Source organism: Carassius auratus, chromosome 3 (genome assembly GCF_003368295.1).
Source record: "Carassius auratus strain Wakin chromosome 3, ASM336829v1, whole genome shotgun sequence".
In the NCBI taxonomy this organism is placed as follows: domain Eukaryota; kingdom Metazoa; phylum Chordata; class Actinopteri; order Cypriniformes; family Cyprinidae; genus Carassius; species Carassius auratus.
Window position 1 is genome coordinate 13853651 of NC_039245.1, and position 27989 is coordinate 13881639.

A 27989-nucleotide genomic window follows, 5' to 3' on the forward strand; every position below is an offset into this window, starting at 1 on the left:
TGCCTCCAGACAGGAGGACTGCCAGCCCAGCGTCACAGCACAAGGTGGCCGCCAGCCCAGTGCCACAGCACAAGATGTCCACCAGCTCAGCGCCACTGCGCAAGATGGCCGCCAGCCCAGCACCACTGCAGAGGATGGCCGCCAGCCCAGAGCCATTGCACAAGATGGCCACCGGCCCAGCGCCTCTGCACAAGATGACAGCCACAGGTGACCCTCCAGAGTCGAGTCAGGTCCCTGTGGTCCCTCCAGAGTCGAGTCAGTTTCCTGTGGTCCCTCCAGAGTCAAGTCAGGTCCCCGTTGACCCTCCAGAGTCGAGTCAGGTCCCCGTTGACCCTCCAGAGCCTAGTCAGGTTCCCGTTTACCCTCCAGAGCCTAGTCAGGTTCCCGTTTACCCTCCAGAGACGAGTAAGGTTCCCGTTTACCCTCCAGAGCCGAGTCAGGTACCCATTAACACTCCAGAGTCAGGTCAAGTCACCTTTGACACTCATGAGTTAAGCACTACCACAGTTAGACCTCAGGAGTCAAGTCAAGTCACTGTTGATCTTCATGGGCAAAGACAAGTCACCAGTGTTCTTCATGTGCAAAGTCAAGTCACAGATGATCTTCATGAGCAAAGGCAAGTCACAGATGATCTTCCTGAGTCAAGTCAAGTCACCGTTGATCTTCCTGAAAGAATTCAAACCACAGTTGATCTTCCTGAACCCAGTCAAATCACCACGGATCTACCAGAGCCTCTTCATGTCTCTGCGGAACTACCAGAGCCTCTTCACGCCTCTGTTGAACTACCAGAGCCTCTTAACGTCTCTGCTGAACTACCAGCGCCTCTTCACATCTCTGCGGAACTTCCAGAGCCTCATCACGTCTCTGCGGAACTTCCAGAGCCTCATCACGTCTCAGCCTAACTTCCTGAGCGCTCGTCCTATCCTGTCATGGCCATGGAGGCCATCTAGGAACTCACCGCCTGCCCTGTCATGGCCATGGAGACCATCTACCATCTCCTCAGGGCCACGGAGGCCACCCTTAACCTGTTCATGTTCTCTATTTCAAGCTTACCTAACCAGACTTGCTCTCTTGTGCCATCGATCCCACTGTGGTGGTCTTCTGCACCGCCCTAGTGGGCTGCTGTCTCACCCGCACGGCTGTGGTGGTCTTCTGCGCCGCCCTGGTGGGCTTCTGTCTCGACCGCACGGTTGTGGTGGTCTTCAGCGCCGCCCTGGTGGGCTTCTGTCTCGACCGCACGGTTGTGGTGGTCTTCAGCGCCGCCCTGGTGGGCTTCTGTCTCGACCGCACGGTTGTGGTGGTCTTCAGCGCCGCCCTGGTGGGCTTCTGTCTCGACCGCATGGTTGTGGTGGTCTTCGGCGCCGCCCTGGTGGGCTTCTGTCTCGTCTGCTCGGCTGTGGTGGTACTCTGCACTGCTCTGGTGGGCTCCAGTTCCACCTGCTCCACCGTGGATTCCTGTCCTGTTGGCTCTGCCCTGTGACCCTGAACTTTCCGTTCCCTCCTGGCTTCTTTATTTTGTTGTTGTTTTATTTTTGTTTGTTTTTTCACTTCCTCTCTCTGTTTCCCTCTATGGACTTGGCCCTCCATCCCTCCCCCTGGTCCTCCGCTGGTCCACCTCCCTCCTGGTCTCCTTGTGGTTGTTGTTTTGTTTTTTTCACTTCCTGTCTCTGTTTCCCACTATCGACCTGGCCCTCCGTCCCTCCCCCTTATCCTCTACCAGTTTTTCTGGATTAGGAACCAACTAGGTTTTCACTGAGAAATATATACTGTGTTCTTATGAGGTCAACATTTGACTATGGGTGAATAGCTTATATGTCAGTATCTGTGAGGTAGATTATTGTGGGTGCTGGTGGAAATTGAGAAGACATAAGTCGTCCGGGTCAGGGACGATGTACACTTTAATGATTTCAGACTTGTAGAGCATTTACAGTTCTTGAATTTAGTTGAGTGGATTGAAGTACAGGCAGCAGAGAGTATGGCAGAGTAGTACAGAGTAGTTTAGAGTGTAACTTAATATGAGTGAGTGGTTTTGTATATGAACGCACTCAGTAGAAAACAACAACAGCTTGAACAACAGCGAGGAATGTCCGTGCTTTGAACTGCGTCCTGTCAATACTGTTAACACTGTTAAAGGGATCGTTAAAGGGGAATAATGATAAATCAGTGTAATACCTCTTAAATTCACAAGGGGGCACTAATGGCACTTTACTTAGCTGGCCTTTTCTACAGTATCAGAAACAGTCTTAAATAAATTAGACATAGAGCAAGCTCAAGCTCTAAATATATGTAGTGGAGCATGTTGTAAATCATCTCCAGTAGTAGCTTTACAAGGAAGAAATTGGGGAGATGCCTCTATGCATTAGAAGACTTGTGCTTGCATATTGGGTTAACATACAAGGGCTCAGTGAGTTACACCGTACAAAGGCAAGAATACAAGAGTGTTGGGAACATAATCAAACTTGAGAAGTTTTGGATGGATAGGAAGTGCAATAGCAAGGAAGGCATGTTTACATGCTATACAATACTGTCCTACAGTTCCATACTTAGAAGTTTGTAATGAAACTTCACTTGCAATTACAGGAAGAAACAAAAAGAAAATAGTAGCTTATGCCTGTCTGGTGTATTGTCAAAAACTATATGAAGTTGCATTTCACCAATAAAATAATATTATTTTTTTCAAAGAACCCTGAAAATGGTTGCACAGTTGCTGCAGTATACATCCCACAATGCAATGAAAATATTAAAAAAGAACAACGGATTACTCATTGGTGTATACAGTAGAATTGGTAGCAATAATATTAAGTTTACAGTGGATAGACTGAAGGAATAGAAATAATGTAGTAGTAGCATCTGATAGTTTATCTGCTCTCATAAGAATTGGATCTGAGAAATCTTGTAGAATTGACATTTTAGATGAAATATATCACATAATCCTTAGATTAAATATGGTACAAATGCATCATTCATCTGGGTTCCTGCGCATGTAGATGTAAAAGGAAACGAAGAGGTAGATCTTTTAGCAAAACAATCTCTCAAATCCCAATGATCTACAGGTTAAATTAAGTAAAGCTGAAGCCAAGACTATAATAAAGATACATATACAACATCTATAGCAGGAATACTGGGATATTAATTGTACAGGAAGATATTTTTATAATATTCAAAGAAAAGTTGGTGTAGGAAGAGAGTTGGGTAAAAACAGTCATTACTCGTCTCAGAATAGGACATAAAGGGCTCAGTAAGACTCTGCATTTAATAGATAAACACACAAATGGTTTATGTACACATTGTAACCAACCTGAATCAGTAAAATCTGTAATAATACAATCTCATGCATATGAAATGAAGAGAACAATATTAAAAAAAGTATTTGAAAAATGTAAACTTAAATTTACTTTGTAAAATATACTTGGAACAGCACTAAGGAAAAATATCTGAAAGAGACAAGTCTCCAAGAAACGAATATGAATATCAAAGAATAGTGGATGTTTTTGTCCTTCTTTTGCTTTATCCTGGTTTTACTCCCAGCCAGATTTTTGTTCCACACTCCAGTCCAGATGGTGGCGGTAATGCACCAGGAACCGCCAATAAATCTTAATAGAAGAAGAAGAAGAAGACATCCTACAGTCTGGTGTTCAGATGAAAGCTTATCCAAATATCTACGAAAAACAAGACTAAAACATTGTTTTAATATGTTCGCATGTTAAGAGCATCTTTATACCGCAGCTCTTCATCGACGGAACGGTAAGAGACACACCTGTGTTATTCATCTCCTTAAATACCTGTCGCCAGTCATAAAGATGACAGGGATAACAACGAGCGACTTTAAACGCTAGTAAGTCTCGGGGTGTGATGTGAGTGCAGATGATTTAAAGTGAGTTTGATGAATGCTGCTGTATTTCAGAGCACATGAATGAATGAAGAGGTTTGATCGTCAGCTCCGTGATGTTCACAGACATGGACTACGAGCTCGAGGAGGACAAACTGTGAGTGTCAGGACAACATACTTCAATTACAAGCGGTTTACATGACGTCACTTCCGGTGGGGAGAACACAGACGTGTGTCTGTGCTAATCACACTTAGAAATGTCTGAATGCTAACAAACACTAATACACTTTACTATAGGAAGAATCTGCATCGAGCAAGTGTTGTTTCAATCAGAGAGAAATAAAAACTGATGTGAGAGAGTATTGTGTGTGTGTGTGTGTGTGTGTGTGTGTGTGTGTGTCCAGTGGGATTCCCACAGTTCCTGGGACAGTGACTCTGAAGAAAGACTCCCAGAAGCTGATTGGGATCAGTATTGGGGGCGGAGCTCAGTTCTGCCCGTGTCTCTACATCGTACAGGTACATGTGTGGATTTCTTACAAACTATAAAAATGAGTTTGTGCAGTTCCCATTGTTTCCACACACTTCTCAATTGATTCTACAGTTTTTAAATATGAATGTTACTGAAGATTTGTGACCTTTGAAATATGTAAATGAGACCCGGTGTCTTTATCTGCTCAGTTTTACCCAGATAAAATAGTCTGTGTGTGTATGACTTCTATAGGTATTTGTACTGTATGTTTGTGAAAGGATGCAAGTATTTTGATTATTTAATGAAATGCACAAGAAAGCTCAAATGTTGTTGTTGTCTTATTGAAGGGCATCAGAAGGCTTCACTCTGTTATACATTATGCTTTCCAGGCTCTGAATTTGTTCTTTGGTCAGTTAAATTGGAATAGCATGTCTTAAATTCATAATTTTATTGTATTAAATGTTGAATGAGATAATTTAGTGTGGTGTATTCGGGACGTTTTTGTTTTGGTTGGTTTCAATCTTAAACTCTTCAGTGGATGTGCATGGATCCTGCCGGCGGTGTAGTGTTTGACCTGTGGTGGTTTCTGTGTGTTCAGGTGTTTGATAACACCGCGGCCGCTCTGGACGGGACTCTGGCCGCCGGGGACGAGATCACAGGAGTGAACGGCCGACCGGTGAAGGGAAAGACTAAAGTCGAGGTGGCCAAGATGATCCAGGCCGTGCAGGTACAGCACTTGAAACACAACTCAGGTCATCACGGTTTACTAATCTCATTGTTTCTGACATCTTAGTCACACTGAGCTGTATGATTGGGGTGTTTTCATGTGGAGCTGATATATTACTGACATGTAACAGTGTTATATTGTGAAGTAATCCGTCCGTATCAGTTCAATCACTCTGTTTTTGGAAATATCTTCAAATGTTGTCATATCCAGTAAAACTACTATAATGTATAATTCGGTTCACTTAAAGCTTGCAACACTGTCAGACAGATTGAATTTGGAATTTTCGAAGGTTGAGGTCATAACGGTGTTGTTAAATATTAAAATTGCACATCATTTGTATAGTTCATAATATATACTGTAGCGTGTTAATTTAGTGAACTTTGAGAACATCAGTCAAGTCACCTTCATTTATATAGCGCTTTAAACAAAATACATTGCAACAAAGCAACTGAACAACATTTATTAGGAAAACAGTGTGTCAATAATGCAAACATCAGTGGGAAAGCCTTTCGGATGAGACTTGTTTTACATTGTTAAATACAGGAAATGTGAATCATGTTTATAGTTTTTAATGGTTACGTGACGTCTGAAGTTACACGTTACAGTACTGAACGCTACAGGGATCTCAAGAGCACTTCATCATTGTCTTGTTCTGTCACAGAGCTGTTTTCTTCTGTTCTCACACAGCATCACATGATCTCTCGCAGTAGGAAGGTTAGTTGTTGTTGATGAGTGTGTGTGTGTGATCTGCAGGATGATCCGGTCGTGATCCAGTATAATAAACTACAGGCCGACCCCAAGCAGGGCAAATCTCTGGACATCGGTAAAAACTGTCAGACTATAGCAGCTTGATGTGTTTGAGTGGATTCAGAAGTGATCACTCGTGTGTGTGTGTGTGTGTGTGTGTCTCAGTGCTGAAGAAGGTGAAGCATCGTCTGGTGGAGAACATGAGTTCAGGAACCGCAGACGCTCTGGGACTCAGCCGAGCCATTCTGTGCAACGGTCAGATCTTTACCACTGTTTCATCTCTAATGCATTACAACACAGGTTTCTGCACTCATTAAAGACGCTACAACAAGTGACTACAGCAGCAGACTCATGAATACTGCACCGTGATAATTCATCTAGTAATGAGGAAGAGATGTGTAGCATCATATAACCTCTGTTTGGGAACAGCATCATTATTGAGAATATTGACAGGTTCATGTGAGGATATAATGTGTGACATGAGAAGTCACGTGTGTGTGTGTGTGTGTGTGTTGCAGATGGTCTGGTGAAGAGGCTGGAGGAGCTGGAGAAAACGGCTGAGCTTTATAAAGGTGATTCTTTCATACTGTTACTGCATTAAACCAGTGACTGAGAGTTTAACCTGGAAATAATCTGAGTGTGTGTGTGTGTGTTTAGGGCTGATGGAGCACACGAAGAGACTGTTAAGAGCTTTCTATGAGCTCTCGCAGACTCACAGAGGTACAGTAGATCATTCCTCGATCCATGATCATAATACACTTCAGTATGAGCTGCTTCCTGCAGTGTGTTTTCAGATCACTCCATGATGTGGTGTATGATATGTTTGTTTTTCTCTCTCAGCATTTGGCGACGTGTTCTCCGTCATCGGTGTCCGTGAGCCACAGGCCGCCGCCAGCGAAGCCTTCGTGAAGTTTGCTGAAGCTCATCGAAACATGGAGAAGTTCGGCATCCGGCTGCTGAAGACCATCAAACCCGTAAGAGAGCAGATCTGAACCAGTTTGTGCTCTAACCGTCATAGAGATGAATGTAGAGCAGCTGAGACGTCATTAATGGTGAAGGACAGCTGAAAACATTTAATGAGAGGAGTGTAATGCTGTCTGTTCGTCTGGCAGATGCTGCATGATCTGAACACGTATCTTAACAAAGCCATTCCAGACACCAAACTCACCATCCGCAAATACCTGGACGTCAAGTTTGAGTACCTGGTACGAGCCAGTCTGCTGAAATGAGCTGTTACTTTAATAAGAGTGTTTCTGTTGAAGATGATCGATGTGTGTGTCTGTGTTCATTCAGTCGTACTGTCTGAAGGTGAAGGAGATGGATGATGAAGAGTACAGCTGTATCGTAAGTTCCTCATTAACTGACCAACAGTCCACGAGCAGATCAGCTCCAGATCATGTGACTCTTCTTGTGTTGTTACTGTTTAAACCTCCTGAGCCTGTTTACTGATTGAAATGAGTGTTTTGGAGGAGAAGTGTTGAACTTTGACCTTGAGACAGTCACAGTTCACACTGATCAGGAATATATATATTTTCAAAAATCACAAAAATGCTGCAATAGAGACATTAAAACGCATCCTAGATTTAGATTTCAAGTTTTAAATTACAATTTAATATGCATTGAAAACAAAATTCTTTATTCTGATGCCAAAGTGTAAAAGATACACAAATTAGATTATATTAATGATAAATATGTTTAAGTTTTAAAAGGAATTAGTCCGTTATGGCCAGATAAAGAAAAGTAAGAAATAAAATTTTGATAAATATATAAAAGATAATTAAAATGCACTCTGTAATGTTGTTAGATAATTTTACAGTTGTGGCAGATTATTTTACATAATTATGATTCTACACAAGTGCATTACTGCTAATCATGATAAAGACCCAAATTGTATAAATATGTTGCATGCACAAATAATAACTGTTTAATACTGTAAATCATGTGTGAATGATCATGCAGAAAGCATGTATAAAAGTTCAAAATGCATTCACCCTGTTATACATGAATGCATATGACATGTTTAATATGTGTTATTGTATACTAACTAAAGCCAGGTTTTGCTAAATATGTATCTCTGTTAATAATGTGAAAATGAGCAAAAACTGTTTAATGGAAATGAATAATGAGATGCATCGTTTGCTTATGTAACGCTGTGTGTGTTGCAGGCGTTGGGCGACCCGCTGTACCGCGTCAGCACCGGTAACTATGAGTACCGCTTGATTCTGCGCTGTCGACAGGACGCTCGCAAACGCTTCGCCAAGATGCGCAAAGATGTTCTGGAGAAAATCGAGCTCTTGGACCAGAAGCACGGTTTGTTTAGCTGAGAAACATCACGTATGTTTGTTTTACAGCCGGTTTAACCCTTCACGTTCTCCTCTCAGTCCAGGACATTGTGTTCCAGCTGCAGCGCTTCGTCTCGGGCATGTCACATTATTACAATGACTGCTACGGTGTGCTGAAGGAGGCCGACGTGTTCCCCATCGAGGTGGATCTGTCCCGCTCCATGATCAACTACAGCGGACAGAGCATCTCCTACGAGGAGGAGGACGAGGACGAGACGGGAGGACGAGAGGAAGACGCTCCGCAGGCTGAGAACGGAGACGAGAAACTCATCGACGACGCGTGAGCGAACGAGCCAGTGAATTATCAGCTGAGAAGGACAGAGGAGAGAGTGTGTGTTCAATGAAAGATGATTAATGATATGAATAAATACATTATATATGAGATATTTAATAGTTCTATATTGATAAACTACACTTTAATTCAAATCACTGATCAAAGGGAAACGGAATCACTGGTTGCCAGGTTACGCTCTTTAGAATAGAATGTTGACAGAATTCAAACTTGTAAACAAACACGTTTTGCTTTAAAACTTTTCAAATGAACAGGACCTGAAGTTATTTGCACAACTACTTTGTGTTTTTCTTTCTTTTTTTATGGCTTTGAAACACTGGATGAATATTTTTACTCAAATGAATACGTGACTGTTTTTGTTGTTATTTTTTGTGTGTTGCTGGTTTTGGGTTATATGATTTAATTTCAGCTGTGTAACTGTAGTTTATGTACATCCTAATAAGATTCAGATGTCTTGAAAGCTATAAAACAAAGGTTTGATGAAGAAAAACCTGCCTTGTGAGTAAAAATGTGATGGACTTTCTCATTAAACGTCTGAGCTTCAGGAATATTTGTAGTGTTAACCTCTTTTGTAGTGGATTAACCCCTTTCAATGTCTGAATCAGAGGTTTAATGATTAAATTGCACAACTTAAGGTTTGAAAATGTACTCATAAGCACTTTTTTTAATCTCTGCTTTTAAACATGTTTTGACTCCAAAGTTACTGTTTAATGACTTTAAAAAAAAAAACTCATTAACATTATTGGTTATATTATTAATGGGTTAAAAATGTGTGTAACACCCTTCATGAGCCAAATGAGCTGCACGTTTTTATTTATCAGGCGTTTGAGTTTTAAATTTGTATTACTGTGGTGTACCTATTTAAGTATTCAACAAAAGAAAACTAAAACTAATTTAGTCTTTCTTAAAAAAATATATAAATAAAACATGTTTTAAGGGTTCAGTTAGTTTACTTTTAATTGAAATAATTTAAATCGGTCACCAGTTCAGATTTGGACTTCAGCATTTTACAGTGCTATGAGAATGTTAAGTATAATCATAAAAACAGCGTCTGAACAGAGTTGCTGGAGTGAGATTCCTGTGACTGAATCAGACAGAAAAAAGGAGACAAAACCATGGTTCAGGGGCAGGCATACCTAGAAGAAAGCCTTGCCACCCCAGTTGGAAGCAACGAATTAGGTTATGGCCAATTTGAAAATTTACGAGCGCGAATCTTTCGTGATTCGTGATCCCGCTCCGAATTCCCGAACTGATTCAAATGATTTGCGATCCCCAAACTGACTCAAATGATTCGCGAAGCCGCTTTGAACTCCCGAACTGATTCAAATGATTCGCGATCCCAATAACTGACTCAAATGATTCGCGATCCCGCTACGAACTCCCGAAATGATTCAAATGATTTGCGATCCCCAAACTGACTCAAATGATTCGCGAACCCGCTTCGAGCTCCCGAAATGACTCAAATGATTCGCGATCCCCACTGACTCAAATGATTCGCGAACCCGCTCCGAACTCCCGAACTGACTCAAATGATTTGCGATCCCCACTGACTCAAATGATTCGCGTAAACCCGATTTGAACTCCCGAACTGACTCAAATGATTCGCGATCCCGCTCCGAACTCCCGAACTGACTCCTTCGCGATCCCGCTCCGAACTACCGAACTGACTCCTTCGCGATCCTGCTCCGAACTCCGAACTCCCGAACTGGCTCAAATGATTCGCGATCCCGCTCCGAACTCGAACTGACTCAAATGATTCGCGATCCCGCTCCGAACTCTGACATATATTCAGATATAAATGTAGGGGAGAGCAGGGGCGAAAGTACCATTTTTCAAAAAAACATTTAAAAAGATAATGTTGTATAAAGAGATATATTTCTGCTGTGGCCAGTAACTCAGAAGTGTGGTCTAACAATACCAGGTGGTATTTTGTAGAAATTTAGAAAGACTTCAGTATAATTTAACTTTGAACATAAGTTGCACATTGTTACTTTTGACCCCATCGGTTGGCTGTTATTTAAACTCTATTTAATTTTATATTTTTAAAAAATTGAAAATGCAAACTTTAGGATGTGTTAAAGCACTAAATAACCTGTAGATTGATCATTACTGTGACACATGAAACAAGAAAAACATGACTAATAAAAAATACTGCTTCAATAATTTACTTTTTGTACTCGAAAACAGTTCTATGGACCTAACTTCGGGAAACGATGAGGAAATCACGTGATATTTCTCAGGATTGCATGCTGAATATGCTGTCATAGCTGGGAATGCAAATGCAGAAAGAGGCTCAGAGAAAATCGCTTTGTTACTTTCGTCCCACGTTTCTTTCAACCCCACTCTCCCCTAATTTATAAAATAAATTAATAATTTTCGATTTTCAAATATTGCACCTGTCAAACATAGTCTATTTTGCCGTCAATACTGTTGACGGTGTCCTTTATCAGTAAGCTTTATATTTATGCTCAACATGAAGTATAGATATTGTTGAGATCCTGGTCTGTCGGCGACCTCCCTCTATGTCACCTACAGCAGCAGCAGCGCGCCAGCGCCGCGTCAGGCACGATTCTGGTGAAAACGCAAGCAGCCGCCACGCAGCAGAACCGCCACGCTCACGACACGCAGCCAGTGTGTCACCGGCCTTAGACTCAAGAGGAAAATTTAGATAAAAAATTGAATATCTAACTATCAATAATGAAGCTTTAATGAAAGCACAGACTTTGAGATGATAAATAACTAAAGTTACAGTGGTGTAGTCTACTACGTGATATGTTATCCACTTTTAAAAAGCGTGAGGATACGTAACAACTTCAGTTTGTGTCAGAACTTTCACACTTTCATTCATAAATTCACCCCGTTTGTGTTTGAAAAGCGACAGGGATTGAATCGCGGAAATGGAACTTGCTGAATAAAGCAGAACGTCACAGAATTTGGACATTTTTTAATGAATAAATCAAAAGTAGAGCATTTAATCAAATCTCGATATGGACTAGTGTCTGCAATATAAAAGTCTACAATATTTTTTTGTCGCTATAAAAACAGACCTAAGCCACCAATAGCCTTTAAAATGACTTAAAATGCATTATATAAAAAAAATAATGAGGCAATAATGATTGGTTAATAATAACACTGTTAAAATACATAATGTAGGCAAATACAAAAGAAACTATTTATGTACATGTTATTACAAATGCCTGCAAAGGGAGCCAAATGCCATGTAATTTCTGCTGTTACTCTTACAGGACAATCAAATACTTGTTTAGGCTACTGACCAAACATTTAATTCACATTTAATTCATATTCACTTAATCTTTCATTTTTGCCACCTTTTTGCTATAGATGACACAGACTTTATAATTTCTTCAACAAAAACGTGCATATCACAACCCTTACAAAAATAAACCATGGTTTTATCATAGTAAAACTGCTTAGTTTCTTTTTGCATGATTTCTAGCCACAGGTAAATGTCAAGAGCTACAATTGTGATTTGTAAATAATTAATAATTTATTAATTTAATTTTTTATTTGATTAAAGTGCTATTTTCAACCTTCCATCATCATATTTGAGGAAGGGGGGCACAACATTACAATCCTGCTCAGGACACACATTTGGCCAGCAGCGGCCCTGAAGGTGTTGTTATACACGTCTCTGGGAATGTGTGCTCTACCACACACACATACACACACACACACACACACACACACACTGAAACACGCGTGGTGTTTTCAGCTCTTCACTATATCAACACATGATGTAGGCTACACATGTGCACGTCAGCGCGCTATGAGAGGATTTCTCATTTGATAAAACTATCGTCATTCATTCGTATCGTATACACAGACTGACAGAAACAGCAATGTCTTTATGACAACCTGTCAAAATAAAATCTTGGTATAACTTGAAGAAATTCAAACAGAAATATAGTACTATTGCACAGAAGAGTATGATATACTTCAAGTATTAGCATATTTGATATGCTATACTTCCTATTAGCTAATAATGATAGTTAATTAAAAAAACACAGAAACTCTGTCTACAACCGAACAAAATAAAAGTTTGGTCTAACTCAAAGAAGTTATGTAAGAAATTGCACAGTAAAATATATATTTTTTTAAAAAGATATACTAAAACATTATTTTAAAGGAATATGACACAAGTTTTCCTCGAAGTTTTAATTTAAGCTTGCCAAAATGATAACACCATATTTTTAAAAAACAATTTCTAAAAGTACATTTGTATTTGTGCCTATAATGTTTATTTGTTTATTATTATTGTCAGCTAATAAAACCTATGCTTCAGGACCATATTCATATATCTGAGGCTAAATGTAGCTCTTGACTGGTTGAGTTAGATGATGATTAACACTAAACTGTAGAAAATCAGTTGAGTCTCCCCAGCTGGAAATTTAATTGACTGTTAAAATCTTGTGTTTCTTATAATAAATTGACATATTGATAACACTGAACCTTTTATAATGCTCTTAATTACATGTCGATGCATACTGTATGCATTAGTGAGTGTGTGGTGCTTATGATGTATGGTCACTTATTTCTTATATGAACTCTTTCAAATGCAAGACATTGATTGCATGAGATTAAGTTTGTAAATGATAGCCTGTGTCCTTTTGTAGTGTGCACATATATTTATCATCAAACTGTGATAACTGTGACTAAATTCGGTATATATACGTCTGCCATATGTTGCCACCCCTCAAAAATTCCTGCCCCCCTTCTCGCCACCCCATCAATATTTTTCTAGATCCGCCCCTGCCTTGGTTGTATGATATTCTTTAAAATTACTATTATTAATATTCCCTGAGAATAAAATTTTAGTATACAACAGTAATATATGTGTAATAATTTTAAAAATAAAGTCGGACTTTTATTTTGACGGTTGTCGTGAAGGACTTTTAGTTTTGCTTTCAGTTTCAGTAAACGATGTAGAGCGGTGAAGTGACTCTGGAGATGAATTTGATGTGACGTCACTCATCTACTGAGACGCAGACGCTGAAATCAATCACCGCCAGCTTGAGTTTAACCGCGCCATTCATTTTTATACTGAGACAAGCAGCGTTTCATTTCAGGAACAAGCTCGATTCATACGTTTCACAATGCCGCCTAAACATCGGTGATCGCCACGCAGGCGGGGGTTAGCAGCAGCGGCCTAGCGAAATTAGTTGGTCGTTGACATTTCAGTTAAACCTGAGTAACGTAATTTTTAATCATTTGACTTCGCTTCCACGTCGAACATCAGCGTTGGTCATGTGATATCTCTCTGGAATCTGATTGGACGCCTTTATAACCGTTTTCGCCCTTCCTTGGCGTAGGCTGCCCCAGTGGCCTAATGGATAAGGCACTGGCCTCCTAAGCCAGGGATTGTGGGTTCGAGTCCCATCTGGGGTGAAGGTAGTAGTTTTACTTCGGCTTCTGTCGGTGTCCAGTGGGTGTGAGTCGCGTCGTATAAACGTAGTTTTACGTTATCTCGTCTTTATTCGTGAGGATCGCGTTGGCAGTGAGTCTTGTTGTTTTGTCAAAAGGAAGCTCTTTGCTGACTGGTTTCCCAGTTCGTTTTCAGTTTCTGTGCTGCATGTGACTGGACATCGAAACTTACACGATGAACAACAGCATTTGTGTTTTAATTATCGCTTGTTTTGCTGCAACAGCGAGAAGCGGCAGTAAGTAGCCCACTTTTTTAACCTTGACTTTAATAAAGCTCGTGTTTATAAACCTTGAAGTGAATGTTGTTCTTTTTTTCTACTTGTCTGGGTCATGTTGGTGTCTTACACCAGGGAATGTCAATCCTGACAATAAAGTTAATGATTTCGACTTTGACTATGTGTTCAGGGCAAATCTGAGTCTGATCTCTTTAAAACACTTCCCTCTCTTTTTTTCTTCTCATAAGTGTACAAGTGAAGTAATGGACTTGTCTCTGCAGGTCTGTTTGAGCAGACTGGTGAATCACATGATCCTATGAAACACAATCTGAAACTGATATGAGACTCCAGTTACTTTATGGTTACTTAAAGAGATCAAGTTATAAGGTATTATACTAATATTATAAAAGGAATTGTACAAAAAAAAAATATTGCTTTAAGATTTATATTTACATAAATGTAAGCATTTAGCAGCAGAAGGTTTTATCCAAAGCAACTTACATTACATTTATTTAAAAGTGTTTATTTAAAGTAATATTTTTACATTTTATGTTACATATTACTTTTAAATGTGGAAAATTTCAGAAAAACTTTAATGTGCAAATGTTGGCACCTTAACAGTAAAGTTTATTTGTTAACATTAAGTACTGTAGCTACATTAGTTAACATTATCTAACAATGAAAAATACTTCTAAAGCATTTAGTAATCATAGTTAATTTCTGCATTCACTAATGCATTATGAATTTTTTTTTATTTTTTAGTTTCTGTTAATATGTAATGCATCTCAGCTGACACTTGTACTTTCATTAACTAATACTAACAAAGATACTGTAACAAATATATTGCTCATTGTTAGTTAGTTAATGTATCTTATTTAAAATTTTACTAATTTATCTAAAAAATTAAATATAATATTTTGTATAAACTAAATTGACAACATAAAAATGTATTTAATTTGAAAACAAACTTTTTTAACTTTTTTCAAACGTTTTATAGCTTTTATTTTAAATTTACTGATTGAATGTAGATTCATTTTAATATCTTACAGAGTGTCTGCAAATAAAATAATAAATGTTGAGTATTAATTTCTCTTCTCACATCCTCAAAAGTTCCTCTTGTGTTTAAAAATGGCATAAAGTATTTTTAAAGAAGTAACAGGCACCCAAGTGAGTCATAAGAATCACAACCTTATTCTGTTTAATGTCATGTGTTTTGATGTGTTTTTAATCCAGAGCTGCTGAAGGCCACAGTGTACTGGGATTCGACCCAAAAGACCGTTCTGCTGAAGGAAGGTGTCCTGGACCCGCAGGGCGACGCGTACGGTTATTATAATGACACGCTGTCTTCGACGGGATGGGGCGTGCTGGAGATCCGCGCCGGATACGGACACACGGCGGAGCCGGACACCATCACCATGTTCACGGCGGGATATCTGGAGGGTTTCCTCACTGCGCCGTGAGTGTCTGTAACACCAGACCATCTTCATCTTCTCAGACCTTCACGCCTTGAACAACCTTTTTCATTCAGAATTGGCAACTTAACTCCCTCTGCTGCCCTCCTCAAATGGTGTACCCCAGGGATCTATCCTAGCACCTCTGCTCTTCTCTCTCTACATGCTTCTCCTAGGTTCAAATCTGAGAAGGCAGTGTGTTTCTTTCCCCTTTTATGCTGTGGATATACAAGTTCACAATTACATCTCACAATTTCAAATTTAACTACAGTCTTTGTATCAAAGTGTGTCAGGAACCTTGGTGTTCTTTTGGATAACTGGCTCACTCTTGATAAACATGTTTCAGGGCTCCAGACTGCGACCAAATAGTTGCATTTTGTGACCAAATAGTCGCATTTTGCGACCCTTTTTTCGGCTGATGCAAGTAACTTTTGTGCGAGGTTGCACTGGCGTGACCGCTGCATTGTTCAATTCACCATCTTTGTCAAAATGAAAATCATTAAATGGCAAACAAAATGAAAGCTAAAAAATCCCGCTGCTCGTTTGAGCTTTGTACTATTCTGTTATTGTTGAGCCCCATGCACAGATATAACCATGTATCAGTATCTTTTCCTTTGTACTAGTGATGTACGCTTGCTGAACGAATTGTTCAATTTAACCGTTTCTTCTTAGGGAACATATACATATACAACAATACAAAGAGTAATGTGTAACATTTTACCAGATTTTAGACTTGTCCAATTTTATTTGTAAATAAAATATTTCACTAGATTTTATTAAAGCCCGGGGAGCAGTTGGGAGCTTATTGACATTCATTTATAGCTACTTTTCCTTTATGTTTTGCAAGTATAAAATAACAGTTATAAAATCACTAGGCTAAAAATGGGTCAGCTGTGGCCTAATGGTTAGAGAAAAAGTGCTTCTTTGGGATGAACAATCAAGTGACGTTCACTTGCAGAACACAAGCTTCTAGAGGCTTCTAGAGGCAAGCTTCTTCAACGCCTTGAATTTTATGCGAGCAGCTATTGTATCTAGTGCAAATTGATAAACAGAGGTGTGATATGTATTCTTTTCAGCTCATTCAATGATGAACTGCCTTTAACTGCCGTTTTGCACTATTTTCCTAATTAATGTTGTTCAGTTGCTTTGACGCATTGTTTTTTGTTTAAAGTGCTACATAAATTAAGGTGTCTTGACTTGACCTGACTTTGAAAATGTAAAGTAAAATAACTGACTGTAGCATTTTCCTGAAATATCTGCAAACATATTATGGTAATTTATGCTTTAGTTGAGTCAAAAACATACATAGAGCACATACAAGTATATTTATTATCAAAGCATTTGTCAGTAATACAGATAAAATGGGGAAGTATATGAACGATTGCATTGCGAGCTGGTTAAGGTGTGACCTTAAATTGTTTTTTACAACAACAGTTTAAAAAAGTCTTGTGTTTTTTTTTAGAACTAGAACTAGATGTTGTGAAAGCCAGTCGCTTCCTAATTTTATTCAGAAGTAATTTTCTGCTAAACCACTGTTTCCTGCTTCTATGAAGTGCACTTTATAATTTTTGTTACTTGTAGGAAAATAAACATAATTTCAGTTTTTCACGAACATTTAATACCACCTTTCTGACCTTTACTGTTTAAACTGACTGTTTCTGCTAAGTATATGTAAAAGAGCTATATAATATTATATAAATGATATTAAAATGACACCCTTCTCAACAAGTTATATTTGCATTAAATTTGCATCAACACTTCATCAAATGCGTGTTTTTAAGTGAGAAATTCTGACAATATATCTGTGAAATTCTCATATTATATCAATATATTATTTAATGACATTTAGTTTGAAGTACTAAAATGACTGAAAAAAAAACCTAAAACAGTTTTTTTAATGATTTTTAACTATAAAACTATTTTTCGATGTTTTAAGTCATTAGGAATTTGTTTTATTTATACAATATTTCATACTTTTAATGAAAAATTATTTAATGAATGATTTTTATTTGTGTTTTATTCAAAACTTATTTTTCCCATTCCAGAACTAAACGGCTACCTGTAATAAAAAGTGCATTAATCTCAAATTGTAATATTTATAAGAAAAATACTAAGTGACAAAAACACAAAACTAAAATAAATTAAAACTATATCGAAATATTTAGTTTTAAATAACATCACAGCAAAATTACAACAAACTAATGTTTATATATACTATATAAAATAATATAGTATGTAAGTGATACTAATACAAAACTGTTCTCATCAAAATATTTTTTTTAATATGAAAATTGATTAACATTTATCAATGCTTTTATCCAAAGCAACTTTCAGTGCTTTAAGGCTGACAATTATTACCTAACATGTGGGAATCAAACCCACAACCTTTTGCATTGCAAACACAATGCTCTACCACTGAGCCACAGAAACAGTATGTTGAACATGTGTTCACTTTATCTATTATTAATGACAATGATTTTGTGTTGTGTGTTTCAGGCAGATTTTCGATCATTATGCCAACATGTACCCGCAGGTGATCCAGAATCCCAAAGTGCTGGCGCCCGTGAAGCGCTTCATGGGGTGAGTGAGGCTCGTGTGTGTGTGTGTGTTCATCTCCTCTGTACAGGATGTGTTTCTGATAGTGTGTGTGTTTTGTAGTAAGCAGGACGACTGGACTCGGGCTCAAGTGAAGCGTAACACCAGCGATCCTCTGTGGATCCACACGGGTCTGATTCTGGCGCAGCTGGACGGACTGCAGGCCGGAGTGACCTACTGGGCCAAACAACACGGGAGGACGGTGAGACGAGGGAGAGCAGATACTTAACTGGGAAGATTGGTTAAAGAAAAAAATTATATATATATATATATATATATATATATATATATATATATATATATATATATATATACATATATACAATATATACATATACATATATGTATATATATATATATACATATATGTTTATATATATATATATATATATATATATATATATATATATATATATATATATATGTATATGTATATATTGTTTGTTTTATTAAAGATCTATTTCTTGTATATTTCTTATTTTAAAAACTACTTAAATATGTTAAGGCTCTATTTATTTTGTATTTATTTTTTTTACTTTAAACATCCACTGTAAACATCTTAAAAAGAGTTTCTGTTTTATAAAACCTCTGTTTCCTTTATTCTACCTAATTCTTACTATAAAAAGGAGTTAAACATTTAAAAAGTGTTTTTATTTGATTTTTTTTAAAGGCTCTATTTCCTTTATGTTACCTGTTTCTTACTATAAAAAAAATATAACATCTTAAAAGTTTTATTCATTTTATTAAGACTTTCATTCATTTTTCTTATTTATTTATCAAAATGACTTAAACATCTAGAAAGAGTTTTTATTTGTTTGGTTAAGGCTCTATTTGTTTTATTTTTCTTATTTATTACTTTAAAAAATTATTCAAACACACAAAACCTTTAAGGTTAAATTTTTCCTTTTATTTTCCCTGTTACTTATTTGAAAAATGACTTGATATATCAAGCGGCCTGGAACAGACAATGCAATACTGGTAAAAGCATGTTTCCTCACACTTCTGTGTTGCCAGTTGTTGGGACAGACTCGGCGTTGCATCATCGTTTAATTTCAGTCTCTCTGAAAAGCTGGATCATATTGTCTTGTTTAAAAATTAGATTTGATTTCTCAAATCATGACCCCTTTTAAGAATTTGTATCATATATCTGTCCTATGACTTACTTTAAAAATGACTTGAACATCCAAAAATACTATTTAAGGTTTTATTTCCTTCATCTTATTTCTTTCTTTATGATTTGTTATGTGTTTATTCAGGCTCTATTGCCTTTTGTGTCTGTTACTATAAAAAAAAAAAATAAAAAAACATTTTATCAAGGATCTTTTTTGGTTTCATTTTTCCTATTTCTTACTTTAAAAATAATGCAAACATTTAAAAAGTGTTTTCATTTGTTTTATAAAGGTTTTGTTTTCTTTACTTTCCCTATTTCTTACTTTAAGAATGGACTTAGTCTTACAAAATGTTTATAGATTTTATATTCTTAATTTGAGTTATTTCTTACTTTTTGATCAGATATTAACTTGTGTTTCTCTCCATAGCCTCTGTCCCAGTTTGCCATTCAGTTCCTGAATGTACTTGGTGATCTGCTGGATCTGATCCCGGCACTGTTTCCCAGCGGGACGCCCGGCTTTAACCGGTATAAAGCTCCTCCAATGGGACACTGCTCTGCGCTTATAAAGGTACCAAACAACATCATGATAAATGATGTCAGGAGACAGCGAATATGCTGGTTTCTCACATCTGCCATGTGTTTCAGATGTTGCCCGGCTATGAGAACCTTTTGTTGGCTCACTCCACCTGGTACACGTACGCCGCCACCATGCGCATCTACAAACACTGGGACTTCAGACTGAGAGAGCCACATACAGCCACCGGAAGACTCTCCTTCAGCAGCTACCCTGGTACACACTCACTCACTCACTCACTCACTCACTGACTGACTGACTCACACACACACTCACTCACTCACTCACTCACTCACTGACTCACATACACTCACTCACACACACACACACTCACACACACACTCACTCACTCACTCACTCACTGACTCACACACACTCACTCAACTCACACTCACTCATTCACTCACTCAACTCACACTCACTCACTCACTCACACACACACACACAGTCACTCACTCACTCACACACACAGTCACTCACTCACTCACTCACTCACTGACTCACACACACTCACTCAACTCACACTCACTCACTCACTCACTGACTCACACACACTCACTCAACTCACACTCACTCACTCACTCACACACACACACAGTCACTCACTCACTCACACACACACACTCACTCGCTCACTCACTGACTCACTCGCTCGGTCCCTCACTCATACACTCACTCGCTCACTCACTCATACACTCACTCGTTCGATCACTCACTCACTCACTGACTCTCACACACACACACACACTCACTCACTCACAGACACACTCACTCACTCACTCACTCGCTCACTCGCTCACTCACTCACTCACTCACTCACTCATACACTCACTCGCTCGATCACTCACTGACTCACTCACTCACTCACTCACACACACTCACTGACTCACACACTCTCACTCAACTCACACTCACTCACACACACACATTCACTCACTCACTGACTCACATACACTCACACACTCACTCACTCACTCACTCACTCACTCACTCACACACACACACTCACTCACTCACTCACTGACTCACACACACTCACTCAACTCACACTCACTCACACACACACACACACTCACTCACTCACTCACTGACTCGCATACACTCACTCACTCACACACACACTCACTCACAAACACACACTCACTCACTCACTCACTCACTCACTCACACACACACATTCACTCACTCACTCACTCTCACTCACTCACTCACTGACTCACTCAACTCACACACACTCACTCAATCACTCGCTCACTCACTCACTCACTCACTCACTCGCTCACTCACTCACTCATACACTCACTCGCTCGATCACTCACTGACTCACTCAATCACTCACACACACACACTCACTCGCTCACTCACTCACTTACTAATTTGCTCACTCAACCACTCACTCATACACTCACTCGCTCGATCACTCACTCACTCACTCGCTCACTCTCATACACTCACTCACTGACTTACTTTCTCAATCACTCACACACACACACACACACACTCACTCACTCACTGACTCACACACACTCACTGAACTCACTCACTCGCTCACTCACTGACTCACTCACACACTCTCTCACTCACTCATACACTCACTCGCTCGATCACTCTCTCACTCACTCACTCGTTCACTCACACACACACTCACTCGCTCACTGACTCACTCACTCGCTTGCTCACTCTCATACACTCCCTCGCTCGCTCACTCACTCACTGACTCAATTACACACTCTCTCACTCACTCATACACTCACTCGCTCGATCACTCTCTCACTCACTCACTCATTCACTCACACACACACTCACTCGCTCGCTCACTGACTCACTCACTCGCTTGCTCACTCTCATACACTCGCTCGCTCGCTCACTCACTCACTTACTAATTTGCTCACTCAACCACTCACTCATACACTCACTCGCTCGATCACTCACTCACTCACTCGCTCACTCTCATACACTCACTCACTGACTTACTTTCTCAATCACTCACACACACTCACTCACTCACTGACTCACACACACTCACTGAACTCACTCACTCGCTCACTCACTGACTCACTGACTCACTCACACACTCTCTCACTCACTCATACACTCACTCGCTCGATCACTCTCTCACTCACTCACTCATTCACTCACACACACACTAACTCGCTCGCTCACTGACTCATTCACTCGCTTGCTCACTCTCATACACTCCCTCGCTCGCTCGCTCACTCACTGACTCAATCACACACTCTCTCACTCACTCATACACTCACTCGCTCGATCACTCTCTCACTCACTCATTCACTCACACACACACTCACTCGCTCGCTCACTGACTCACTCACTCGCTTGCTCATTCTCATACACTCGCTCGCTCGCTCGCTCACTCACTTACTAATTTGCTCACTCAACCACTCACTCATACACTCACTCGCTCGATCACTCACTCACTCATTCGCTCACTCTCATACACTCACTCACTGACTTACTTTCTCAATCACTCACACACACACACACACACACTCACTCACTCACTGACTCACACACACTCACTGAACTCACTCACTCGCTCACTCACTGACTCACTCACACACTCTCTCACTCACTCATACACTCACTCGCTCGATCACTCTCTCACTCACTCACTCGTTCACTCACACACACAATCACTCGCTCACTGACTCACTCACTCGCTTGCTCACTCTCATACACTCCCTCGCTCGCTCGCTCACTCACTGACTCAATTACACACTCTCTCACTCACTCATACACTCACTCGCTCGATCACTCTCTCACTCACTCACTCATTCACTCACACACACACTCACTCGCTCGCTCACTGACTCACTCACTCGCTTGCTCACTCTCATACACTCGCTCGCTCGCTCACTCACTCACTTACTAATTTGCTCACTCAACCACTCACTCATACACTCACTCGCTCGATCACTCACTCACTCACTCGCTCACTCTCATACACTCACTCACTGACTTACTTTCTCAATCACTCACACACACACACTCACTCACTCACTGACTCACACACACTCACTGAACTCACTCACTCGCTCACTCACTGACTCACTGACTCACTCACACACTCTCTCACTCACTCATACACTCACTCGCTCGATCACTCTCTCACTCACTCACTCATTCACTCACACACACACTCACTCGCTCGCTCACTGACTCATTCACTCGCTTGCTCACTCTCATACACTCCCTCGCTCGCTCGCTCACTCACTGACTCAATCACACACTCTCTCACTCACTCATACACTCACTCGCTTGATCACTCTCTCACTCACTCATTCACTCACACACACACTCACTCGCTCGCTCACTGACTCACTCACTCGCTTGCTCACTCTCATACACTCGCTCACTCAACCACTCACTCATACACTCACTCGCTCGATCACTCTCATACACTCACTCACTGACTTACTTTCTCAATCACTCACTCACACACACACTCTCTCACTCACTGACTTGCTCGCTCACTCTCATACACTCACTCACTCGCTTGCTCACTCAATGACTTACTTGCTCTCTCACTCACACACTCCCTCACTTGCTCACTCACTGACTGACTTACTCGCTCGCTCGCTCACTCATACACTCACTCGCTCGATCTCTCACTCACTGACTCACTCATTTGCTCACTCACAAAATAACCACATTCAAAATGTAATAATCACTTGAATGTAGCCTGCGTGCACTGTTGTAAACGGATGCAGTTCTGGGAGAATGATGTATGAGGTCAGCTTTGCTCATGCGCCGCTCAGAAGTGACACACGCAGAAACGCAGCAGAGATAAAAACAAAACACAGCTCACTACTTAGAAGTACAAAATGAAGATTTGTAAAGAAGAATGTCAGAGGATTTTGATATAATGGTTTACCTTTGCTAAAGTAAGGAAACTTTGCTTCCTTTGATCATGTTAACAAAGTTTGGTTTTCACGAGACTCACCGGCGCATGATTCAAGTGATTTATTATGGTTTGAATATGAATATTTCTCTTACAAAACCGCATTGATACTCTACAGAAGGCTTTTGTGCACCCCTGGAGCCATGTGAGACACTTTTTTTTTTTATGGATGGGCAATTTTTATTTAACTTCTTTTGGACTGAAGCAATGCAACATCCAAAGACCATTTTTAATAAAACTGATGTAACTTACACTCTCTTCTGAAACAGAAAAGTCATATAGACCTAGGATGAGGGTGAGTAATTTATGGCCTAATTTTCATTTTTGGGTGAACTAACCCTTTAAGTTATTATACTGACATTTCGTTATTTAAAGCAAAGCTAGCTGCATCTCAGATGAGCCTATTAGCTGTTGAAGCTTGAGGCAGTGCTGCGCTGACAAATCTTTGTATGACATCAAAAAAATTGTATAATCATAATTTGTGACGGTGCAAATTGAACAACCTCAACATGGACCATTCACTTTTTTGCTCACCCATTCAGTCACTAACTCATCTATTCATACGTTCACTCATTCTTTCATGTATTCAGTCACCCACTCGTTCATTCATAATTTGCTCACTCACTCATTTACTCTCATTCGTTCTAACTCACTCGTTCACTCACTCACTCATTCATTCATTCTCTATCTCTTCTTCACTCACTCATTTTATGTCACTCTTTATTTAATTATTACTTATAATGTACCGTTTTTAAAGTAGTGGACAGTAGGGTTGTCGCAGTATATATTTTTTGCTACACAGTTATCATTGCAACAAAAATTCCTGTATTTTCCTCAGTATGACTGTGATTGTGTGTCCAGGGTGTCTGGAGTCTCTGGATGATTTCTATCTGCTGGGCAGCGGTTTAATGATGACCCAGACCACTAACAATGTCTTCAACACCTCGCTGTACTCCTACGTCACTCCTGCCAGCCTGTTCTCCTGGCAGAGGGTTCGACTGGCACACGCGCTGGCAAAGACTGGAGAGCAGTGGGGCAAAACCTTCTCCAGATACAACTCTGGTCAGAAACACATTGACTCGTTTGACGTCTGTAATGAAGCTGCTGATCTGCTGATGTGTCGATGTCTGTGGTGAGGGTGTCTCTGATCCTGTGCTGAATCTGTCCGTCAGGAACCTATAATAACCAGTACATGGTTGTGGACATGAGTAAAGTGAATCTGGGCAGCAGTCTGGAGGACGGAGCGCTGACTGTGGTGGAGCAGATCCCAGGACTGGTGGAGTATTCAGACCAGACGCAGACACTGCGCAGAGGTCCGACTGCAGCACTCTTCACTCTCAGCTCTTTCTGACTCCTGTGTGAACCTGGATGTGTCGTGCATCTGCTGCTGTAGTGAATGTGTTCATTCTGCAGGTTACTGGCCGTCGTACAACGTGCCGTTCCACCGTAAGGTCTACGATCTGAGCGGATACCAGCAGATGTGGAAGGAGCACGGCGAGGATTTCTCCTACGACCTTTGCCCTCGTGCCAAGATCTTCCGGCGTGACCAGTCGTCCGTCATCGACCTGAGCTCCCTCAAACACATGCTGAGATACAACGGTGAATAACACGCACTTATTAACTCCTGCTGCTGTCGCTGATGGAGGATAATATCACTTTTGATCGTTTTTATACATTATTTATGTATTATTATTATTTTTATATATTATTTTATATATTATAAATTAGTTTTTATGTTTGTATTTTCATTTTTCCAATCTTTATTCATCTTTTTTTCATATTTTTATTTCAGTTTCAGTTAGTTTAACTTGAAGTACTTAAATAAATGAAAATGATGCAAGCTTAAGGTCAAGTTTTTGGGATATTTTTTTTTTTTATGTCTTTACAGTTTTTGTTAATTTTTGCTTATACAGATTAATTTAAGTTTTTGTTACTTTAAGAAACGAGATAATTTGCTGAAGTAAAAATAAATTATTTTAATATTTTTATTTCAGTTAACGTTTATTTTATTTCAAGTAACTAGAACCATTTCTCGTGGTTTTAGGTTTGATTAATGATAATAAACCTGGTCGTATATACAAATATAAAAATAATGAGATTACAATTAACCTGATTAGTTTTATTTATATTTATATTGTTTAAATTTTAGTTAATTACATCTCTGTCTGTCCTCAGGTTATAAGAGCGACCCGTACTCGAAGGGCGACCCGTGTAACTCCATCTGCTGTCGAAACGACCTGCAGGGGCATGGAGCCAGTCCTGACGGATGTTACGACACCAAGGTCAGCTGACCGCCGCTCATTAACCAATCAGAGTGCGTCTCGTGCCCTGCTGACGCTGTGCTGTCCTCGCTCAGGTCACAGATCTGCTCATGGCTCAGAAGTTAGTGGCTGAAGCGCTGAGCGGCCCGACCACAGACGGAGGGCTTCCTCTCTTCTCCTGGGAGTCGTTCAACAGCACGTCCCATCAGGGCCTTCCTCCCAAATACAACTTCAGCTTCATCCTGATGCAGCCGCAGCTCTGAGGACCATAGCATTTCACTTCTGGCCTGCTTCTGACCTCTATAGGTCCAGTACTTATAATCACAGTCTGTCCATGTAGCTTTTACTTTGAGCCGTAATATCCAAATCAATCTTTTCAATGATAGATTGAGTAAATCGTAATGCTTTAGTGCTCGTTTCCTCCATACAAGAAAAACCAACCACCATGCCTTGGTAAATCATGAATAAATGACATAAAAAATTATGAAATTATGATATATGCAAGTCAAAATTATAAGGTCAAATGTCAAAATCATGACGTACTAGGTCAAAATTAACATACAAAGATATGTTAACGATATATGTATGAGGTAAAAGTTGAATTTATAACACATTCATTTGAAATTGACACATAATTACTTGGTAAAATGTGAAATTATGAGACACTTAGTTGAAATTGACAATCTAAGTCATAACAACGAGGTAAAATGTCAAAATAATGAATAAAAATTAACATAAGTCATTATTTTAAAGTAAAATGTTGAGATTATGATGTACAAAGTTGAAAAGTTGACATACAAGGTTGAAATTGACATACTAAGTTACAATTATGATGTAAAATGTTACAATTATGAAACACTAAGTTGAAATTGAGATCAGAATGTAGATACTAAAACATCACGATTACTGCAGACTCAGTCAAATATGAGGTAAAAAGTCTACATTATGATATACTAGGTCAAAATTGACATACTGAGTCAAACTGAGGCCAAATGATGAGGTAAAAAGTTGAAATTATGAAATATGTAGAAATTTACATAAATACGTACGACTCAAATCTCAAATATGACTTTGATTTTTAACTTAACGCGTCATTTTCTTTTCTCATCATTTCATCTCATAAATATGACTTGGAATGTCACAATTTTGAATTGTCATAATTAAGATTTACTGAAGCATGACTTTTATTTTTGTCTGAAATAACCACAACACAGATGAACATCTCAAAAGTGAGGAGGTCAGTATCATTGTAATTTTTAGATGCAGTCCAAGATCCTAATGAACAACACACAGGTGAGGTTTTTAATGTGAGTGTAAACTGGAGTGTCTCGTTGAATCTCTTGAATGTTTCAGATCTCTTCTCTCAGGGAAGCTGACTCCATCTCTTTTATCTTTTATCTTCGGCTCTGATTTCTGTGAGCATCTCTGTCACAATCAGTGTGTTTGTAATCAATGCCGCGTGTGATTTTATCTTTGATTTGACCAATGAATGAATAAACATAAGGTAAGCCTCATTTCTCAGTCTGTGTCAGAGTGTTTTTGTTGGATACATATTCATTAATTCAGTCAGTTATTCTGCACTTGTGCAATAATTAATTATTATTATTACAGTCATTATTGACCAAAGGAAGATATTCTAGGTACTTGGTTTTTCAGTCATTCATAAATAGCAATTTCTACCTGATGAAATATTTTAAAACTCAACATAAATTGAAAAATGTATGTTCATCTGAGATTTTACTGTCCCACTTTATATTAAGTGGCCTTTAGTACTATGTACTGGAGTAAAAAATGTTCAGTGTACTGATTGTGTTTATATTGTATTGCAAAGCACTTCTGCTGCTATTGAGATGGCAAACAGGTAAAGTTAGGGACAGGTTTGGTGGTATAGGTTTAAGTTATTGATTTAATTACAGAAATGAATTACAGATGTCATTACATTTTATGCATTTATCAGACGCTTTTTTATCCAAAGCATTACATGCAGGTATTTTTTTTAAATAAAAGTACAA

At 39.3% G+C, this 27989-nt stretch overlaps 2 protein-coding genes and 1 non-coding gene across 3 annotated transcripts; all 3 read left to right on the forward strand.

Moving 5' to 3' along the window:
- The first annotated feature begins 3599 nt into the window (after positions 1-3599).
- LOC113055220 (PRKCA-binding protein-like) lies at positions 3600-8960 on the forward strand. The gene is made up of 13 exons (XM_026221309.1): positions 3600-3744; positions 3905-3986; positions 4234-4345; positions 4897-5025; positions 5779-5848; positions 5938-6027; positions 6291-6344; positions 6430-6492; positions 6613-6746; positions 6885-6977; positions 7066-7116; positions 7938-8082; positions 8154-8960. Exons 2-13 carry the CDS (start codon positions 3946-3948, stop codon positions 8396-8398), a joined length of 1227 nt encoding a protein of 408 aa, XP_026077094.1. The 5' UTR covers positions 3600-3744; positions 3905-3945; the 3' UTR covers positions 8399-8960.
- A 4384-nt stretch (positions 8961-13344) lies between these two features.
- LOC113055019 (phospholipase B-like 1) lies at positions 13345-27498 on the forward strand. The gene is made up of 11 exons (XM_026220943.1): positions 13345-14084; positions 15297-15519; positions 18011-18094; positions 18173-18311; positions 19648-19788; positions 19866-20010; positions 24578-24778; positions 24889-25029; positions 25130-25315; positions 25892-25998; positions 26073-27498. Exons 1-11 carry the CDS (start codon positions 14024-14026, stop codon positions 26238-26240), a joined length of 1596 nt encoding a protein of 531 aa, XP_026076728.1. The 5' UTR covers positions 13345-14023; the 3' UTR covers positions 26241-27498.
- On the forward strand, positions 13740-13812 carry trnar-ccu (transfer RNA arginine (anticodon CCU)). The gene has a single exon. It is a non-coding gene; the product is annotated as a tRNA-Arg (tRNA).
- Positions 27499-27989: the final 491 nt, after the last annotated feature.